The sequence below is a fragment of the Melanostigma gelatinosum genome (assembly GCF_949748355.1).
Source record: "Melanostigma gelatinosum genome assembly, chromosome: 15".
Lineage (NCBI taxonomy): Eukaryota > Metazoa > Chordata > Actinopteri > Perciformes > Zoarcidae > Melanostigma > Melanostigma gelatinosum.
Genome location: NC_136648.1, coordinates 13,231,372 through 13,239,206, shown reverse-complemented (window position 1 = coordinate 13,239,206; position 7,835 = coordinate 13,231,372). Strand labels below are relative to the sequence as shown.

The 7,835-nt window shown below is 42.4% G+C and overlaps 1 protein-coding gene across 1 annotated transcript in view; it reads right to left on the bottom strand.

Moving 5' to 3' along the window:
* Nucleotides 1-7,835, bottom strand: part of LOC306788711 (rap guanine nucleotide exchange factor 4-like) — a gene marked incomplete at its 5' end in the record, with an annotated part of 23,128 nt that extends 15,293 nt beyond the window's left edge. The window contains 4 exons of the mRNA XM_079284314.1: nucleotides 1,703-1,849; nucleotides 2,900-2,988; nucleotides 3,819-3,961; nucleotides 7,768-7,835. Coding sequence (XP_079140440.1) covers nucleotides 1,703-1,849; nucleotides 2,900-2,988; nucleotides 3,819-3,961; nucleotides 7,768-7,835 — 447 coding nt within the window. The remainder of the gene's footprint in view (nucleotides 1-1,702; nucleotides 1,850-2,899; nucleotides 2,989-3,818; nucleotides 3,962-7,767) is intronic.

The window sequence follows — 7,835 nt, the reverse complement described above, 5'->3', positions numbered from 1 at the left end:
CAGAAAAGCCATTAAGACAGGTTTTTTTTACAGAGAACCCTTTTACAAAGAGGGTTTGTCAACAGAAATAAAACAATGCCCACAGTCATATTCATTTTAGAGTCACAAGAAAACATTTTTATTGATACCTCAATCATAGAAATGCTCTGAATGTAGAGTTTAGCACCTTTACAATGGCCTTTGAAACATTTGTACCCATGTAAAGAGAGTAAATGTCCTTCAGCACTCATTATCTTTCTGGAACTCTGACCTCAATGTGAACAAGAACAAGCAAAACAACTTCCCCTACAATTAAGGATAAAATAACCTTTGACAAATTGTCCGTATGAAACCAATAATGAGAGAATACAAATTGATAAAAATTGAATACATTTAGAGACTAACAGATTTGGATTTGACAGAATTAACAAACTGCCTGACCAAACAACAGGGCAGACGCGTGTAGCCTTTGGGTGCCGACTGTGAAGCAACACCAAAGTGATTCACTGCTCTGCCGGCTACTCCTCTCTGAGAGGGACCCAATGGACGGAGAGAGTAACGTTGACATGGAGGCCCACGGAGCAGAAACTACTACAACGCCATGTTACTGACTGCTGAATCCTCCAATGTGTATGATACAGCCTCTGTGTCATAATGTCTGCTGAGTTTTTATATTCCATCGAAGACAATCAATTCAACAGTATCATGTTTTTTTCCCCTCTTAGGTGTGATGTGTTTAATTGATGGAAGTTGGATCTGTAATATACCAATATTAATACTCTTGCCTATTGTAATGCCCCCAGTGTCTGCATTTGATTGGTATCTACTGCAAGTAGAAGTCATATCTTTTTGTACCATATATTCATGAATACAGATCATTGTAACCCGTTCTTTATCTCAATAGGCCAGTTTGATTTGTAATAACAGGAAAAGCACAGGTGTAAGTAATGATGTTAATTACTCCTGTGCTTTTCCTGCAGTGACCTGTCAAAATGTCATTCACTGCATAGTTCTACAATTTCTTAATGAAAAAAAGCCGAATGAGGATTAGTCACATTGCCGTAGGATACTATCTACCCTCCTCTTTACTGTGGTAACACAATCAAAATGTGTTGAAATGAAAGCATAAGTACCGGAGCCCAGGAGGAAACCCTGACACACAGGCGTTTTATTCACGGAGGTGTAAGGAGTCATATTTAGACATATTTATGCATTTGAGTCAAACAATAAAAAGGGATCCCTGCTTTTGATATTTTTAGATTCCCACTACACTGCCTGCACTAAACATACAGCACATAACTGTATTGCTCCTGATGCATCATCCCTTGTACTGTAAATACTGCACTAAGCCACACCAAGCTCTGAAAACAATACACATCCAGCACAACACAGAAAGCACATAAAGGCATGAATTGTACATACACACTCTCTCTCTCTCTCTCTCTCTCTCTCTCTCTCTCTCTCTCTCTCCATGCCTTTATCAGCTCAGTGATGCGCGTCACCTGACGTGTAAAGCTAACGGGTGGATACAGAAAGGCACCGTTATGGTGGACAGCCCCCTTGTGGTTAAAGACACAATTACAGTGGTAGGTTGTGTGGAAACGTTTTTCAAAGATGGAAAGCTTTCGGTACGCTATAAGACAGAGTTCATGCTGAATCATGACGTTCCAGCTCATACTCCCAGCTACGTGCAGCAGAGTCGCTCATACAGTTCGTCTCTCACCTCCCAGAGGCTCTTGAATTCCCTCTGCTCGATACGGAGCAGCTCGCTGGTCTCTCTGCTGACAATTGTAGCGTGGCGCGGCGTGTTGTCCAGGATGGACTCCCCGAACGCTGTCCCAATCCCAAGAGTACAGATAGTGACTGCATCCTGCACACAAACGCAACACGTTGTATTTGACTATTGCTTATTGGACAATGAATGTGTAGGAGTCAATACGTGTTTCAATGGAAGGCTTAAATAAGATCAAATGAGCAATGGTTTTACTACGTAGTTCTGCTGACATGAAAAGCAGACAGATTAATATCTGGTAAATAATGCAAATGGTTTCAAACATGAGGGCAGGCTAGAGGCAAGTAAACACGCAATAACGTGTGCACAGATAGTACCACACGCCAGTGATTTAGACAAATACCTTTTCAGCTGTCCAAACTGACATTTCAAAAATAGCCTCAGAAACTAGGCCACCAATGGCTCTTTAGGGCTACATACATGAAAAGGACATTTCACAATGGAGGGGCTTCTTATCTGTCTTTAACTGGGAACAAATCCTTTCTCTTTCCCCACACGTCCCTCTTCTCCTCTATATGTACTGTACAGTTTAACCGTTTTTCCACACATGAAGGGTAAAACATGCAGCAGAAAGCACAATTCTCAGTGGACTGGTTTTCTGTGCTGTGGCAGCTTTGCTTTGGCATATTTAAGCAGGAAGACATGAGCTAATTCAGGATATGGCAATATTCCGAATTTGGTGTGGGTCGTAAAAACAGCATGTTCCGTTTGAATATTCTGAATTAGGCCTTATTCCGAAAGGAGCATTTTCCGATTAGGACGTGTGGGATATGCCGATATCATCTGAGTTTTATGTATACAGCACGTTCAGAAAATGTTTCTCAATTGTATGGTCGTTTGCGACACACGGCCCCACAGTACACTGTTCACTGGTTGTACAGACCAACAAGTCAACAGTTTGCACGGTTGTATATAAATGGGAATATTCATGGAATATTCATTTTTATTAGGATGAACAGGAAGGCAATCCAGGCCCTCTAAAATGTTAAAAACAACAAGGACGGAAGTATCAAAAAGCCTTTATTATGGTGGCTGAATCATTAAAAGACCCAACATGTTTCAAAGATTCATTTTCATTGGCCGCGTTAACAGCTTAGTGGGAATAAACTCTCTTGAGTCTGATCTTACCTGGTGGTTGGCAGTTTCTGACACTTTGACATCCAGAGAGCCAGACAGGACAGCATACCAGCTGGTTCCTATGTCTCCCTGTCGAAACACTGCGGACAGTAAAATACATAAAACTCTGTAAAGTGCAGCTTACTCAGACCTTTACATTGGTTCGGATATTTTAGTTGAATTTCTAAAACACACAAAGTTTCTGTTTCAAAATATTGAGTATTTTTCAAAACCTCGTGTTAATGTGAAACAAAAAAATAACCATAAAAATCAGTATGCCGAAAAAATCAGTCTGTTAAAGACGAGTTAAGTTGTGCTTTAGATATTAGATAATTATTGTGTAACATAAATAACTTTGTCCCCAAATAGATAGAGTTTTTGTTATCTATGCTTAATTAAAAAAGCAGGATGTGCCCACTGTATTGTAGGTTTAAACAAATTTAAAAAAATAGTTGCAAAGGTTTGAGCGAAATCTTGTTTACCGTATTTCATATTCGTTGATTTTTTTTTGAAAATCATTTATTCAGCAAAAATGCGAGACATTCACCGGATCCAGCTTCTGAAATTTGGGAAAGATGTTCTCTCTTTTATGAGTAAGAACATCGATATATATAATATCTAAATTATAAACTGAACAATAATTTTAAATGTAATCGACAGATTAATCAACAATGCAATAAGTAACATGTATATTCTACAAATGTGTTGAATAAGGCTTGCATGATTTGTGTGTGGAGAGTTGTGTACACATGAACTAAAATAACAACACACTGAACATACTGCATGACGATGCTTTATATGGAGAGATATTCCGAGCATGACACCGAGAAAAACATCTGTTGTCATACTCCAAACCAAATCCATATTTCATTTCATAATCCAACCATTTGTGTGTGTGTGTGTGTGTGTGTGTGTGTACACATGTACATACACGTGATGCCTTTCTCCAGGCATTCATAGAAGGCACAGGCACAGATCTGCAGTAAGAGCGGAGGCGGGAACCTATGGAAGGCTTTGACCTCTCTCAATCTGGTCAGGATAATGTCCACATCCTCTCCCGAGCGCTCAGAGGGCCTGTGCAGGGAAGAACAGATCGAACATGAGGTGTTGAAGAACCTCATCGGTGGTTTTTCATGTTTTGGCAAATTAACTGCAAAACTATTTAAACAAAGTGATTAACTGATGTATAACTTTCACTGTGATGGATTATCTATTTTAAGCGAGTCTGTTGCTGCATGGAGGGTAAGAAATCAATCAAGAATCTTTGGAAAGTGGCTAACGGTGATGTTAAATATCAGCAGTTAATGGACTGAAACATGACAATATGGTTGGAATTGTCCTCCAGAGATAAAATCAAGCTCCGTGGTTTTAGTGTTACCCATGTCTGTGTGCGTGTGTGTGTGTGTGTGTGTGTGTGTGTGTGTGTGTGGGTGTGTGTGTGTGTGCACGCTGCTTCATTGTTCGTCATGGTGTCTCAACGATAACAGTGGAAAGCTGCAGGCGTTACTCCTCTCGGCTCAGACCCCCCACAGGGTGTTGATGTAAGATCTCATTTGTACTGCTGCTATTCCTAATACACTTAAATCACACACACACACACACACACACAGAAGCACATCATTATTGGACGTCAACATGGGAGAACCCACAGAAGTTTGATCTGAGAGCTTAAACATTCTGCGCCGCCATGTGGTGGAGAAAAAACGACAGAGCCAATACGCCTCAGAGTAACACACACTGCAGTTAGCCCCATTCATTCACTTATTTTCCCATCCTTGCGCATGTGTGCGCGTGTGTGTTCATAAAGAATAGCTAATGCACTGTGTGCGCCTTCCTTCACACAGGAGAGGCGCTCTATCCCCTCTCCTCCCTCCGCTCTCTTCCCTTCCTTCCAGCTCTCTCTTTTCTGTCTGCCTCCACTAAACGCTTCTCTAATCTCCATCCATTTTTCTCCTCTCCCCCTTCCAAGACTTGCCCTCTTCTTCTTTAAGTTACCCATTTTGTCCTCTTACTGGCACATCCACTTTTCCTTGTATCCATTAAGACCCACCTGTGCTCACCATCCACCCATTATTATCCCTTTATTCCTGCTTTGCAAGCTCACAGGCAGCGATGACTCCCCTCTTACCCACACGCACATGTACATACAGAGATAAACACAAATGTATTTGTGTCTCCGAGCAGTAGATTGTCCTCCGTAGCCAGGACGGTACTCCCAGATAAACACAGACTTAGCCTTGAGGCAAATCTTCCAGTCCCACAACTGCCACGAGCTCATGGCTGTTACAGATGTGTCTTTGCCTTCTCTCTCTGTCTTTTTATCCCTTTTTTTTGTCTCTGACTCATCCTCCAATCATCCTCCCACTGCCTGTGTATTGGCCTTCGGTGCTCCGACAGAGCGTCATATCCCAGTGTAGGCTGGGGGTTAATGGTGTAGACAGGTGGACTCCCACACACTGCAATCGGGGGAGACAGGGAGGTTAACTCCACAGGGTTGAATGGGCAATACCGGCATCACCCTTCACCTATCCGTCTACAGTGAAACTGTTAAGATCCGTCAGTTATAATCCCCTGGTCGAATCCTTGTCGTCTTTGTCGTTGTCCTGCGCTTTGCTCGTTCCCTGCCTGTCCAGAGGAATCTGCCTCCCCTGTTGCTGAGAGACGCATGTGACCTGAGAGCTGTTCACCTTATCCCCCTCTCCCTCCATCCCTCTTGTCTCTCTTCTTTGACTTCTCCCTTCCTCAGCCTCCTGCTGTGTATGTCAGCAGAGATCTCAGCTTTCAACCACAAATGATGGCTGCACACACACACACACACACACACACACGCGCGCGCGCGCGTGATTTACAAAATCGACCGGCACACTGACGAGAAAATCGAGAGACAACCAGAAGGTTCTTGCAGACTGTTTCAGGAAACATCCATCTGGGAGAGAAAAAAAAATCATTGTTTCCAGACAAATAAATCACAGGTTGATTTGTGGCAGGCAGCCAAAACGTCAGACAGCCTCAACACAACAGATTTCCCCGAGCTGGCAGATGAACACATGACTGTAGCAGAGATACCCTTGAATTGTATGCACGTTTCCTTTGACACCCATCCGCACGACCGCTACCAAACTGCGATCCTGTTAAACACGCTGAATATTAAAGTACTCGTAAATTTACTCATCCAGCCTCGTCATATTTGCAAATGAACCTACATAATATCTATATGAGACCGTAGGTTTAACTGAAGACTTTTTTTTCTTCTTTTGTGTCAGACTGTGTGTGAACTGGTCACGATGTTCTGTGATTGTATTTTTCCTGCAGCAGACTGACATTAAACCTCAACCGGCATCTGGACCAGTGCTGTGCGTGTGTTGACTGGACCGTCTATTACCTGCCTGGGGCAAAATAAATCTCATCTTATCTCACATACTTCACACTCACTGGCAATAAATGTCTTTGGACATGTGTGTTAGAGACAGTCCTATCTTAACCTCTGTCTTTCTTTTAGCTTCCCCCGCTCTTCACGTCAACAGTTACTGTTGACATAAGCTTGATTTGTCGTAAACACCAGACTGTAAACATGTCAGTACAGTAAGAATCACACCCCTCTCACTGTGATTTCATGTCATATGTTACTCAAATCTCCACATCCAACAACAAGTCACACTTGACTAACGGTGAAACAATTAGACGACTCATCGAGAAAAAATTGATTGGCAGTTGAATTAATTATTTAAGCAAAAATGTAGTGGCTCCAGCTCCTCAAATATGAATAGCTGGTAGTTATTTAAATCTTTTATGATCGAAAATTGAATATCTTTAGATCTTGGTCCAAATAAAACAAGCACTGGGAAGCTGTCATCTTAGATAGACAGATATTTTGTCGAGAAAACGACAATCAGATTAATGATGAAAGTCATCGGTAGTTACACTTCATTACTTCTGTCAATGACAGAACATAACAGCACTTAGATCACGTATGCAGTCGGTATGACAGGTGAGGATGAGAAGACAAGATGGTAGCTTCAGGTTGCCAATAGTAACGCGGGGATGTGTCATAGCGAGGTGTGTAGGCTACAGTGTGTGTGGGTGTGAGCTGTACGGTGGCACGACTTATGCATCATTGTTTGTTTGAGGTGTGAGGTGCATCATCTACAGTAATTAGTGTATGGTTGACCTTTCATCCTCTTCATTTATTCAAGCCCTCTCCCTTGGATAGTGTGCTTTTTGGGGCACAGACATTTAATGTTAACTGGACAGACACAGTAAAGGACTAAAAGGGTTTCGAAACACTTCAGCTTCTGGATTGAGAAGAGTTGTTCACAATTATTCTGTAAACTGGCTGTTAAATGATTCTAACCTGTTCAGTCAGATCAGACAAATACTCCCTCACATGCAGCATTGTGTCAAAAATGGAAGAATAAGAAAAACAACAACACATGTCTGCCACAAATCCATATTTTGAGAAAATCTCCAACATGCACGCCATGGTGGTATTTAAAAAATGTATGACTGTTTGATTTAAGCAGAAAGACATAAACCATGTGCGTATAATCCATCTCTCAGCCCATGCAGTGTGGAGACATCCTCGAAGCCACCAACGCCTTTTCGACCGTGCAGATGCAAGACAGAGAGGGTGTATTTTTTTTAGGCACTGCAGCCTTTACCATCACAGTCTGAGGGCTAGGTATCCCTGGAAATGACAGTAACCTATAGCAGGTTGAAAACAACAGCCCGTCGTGCCATTACTCTGCACACTCACACTCTGCACACGCAGCGATCGCCGGTTGCGATTGATCCACGTTGACGCGAATGAATGAAAGAGCGGTTGAGAAAACACAGTCATCGCTGCGTGCGTGGAAGTGTCTCGTGTAGCGTAATTCACCCACCTTTTATCCAGACAGCATATCCACTCCGCCGACGGGGACGAGTTAGGGGACGTCTGCACCGCGACCAT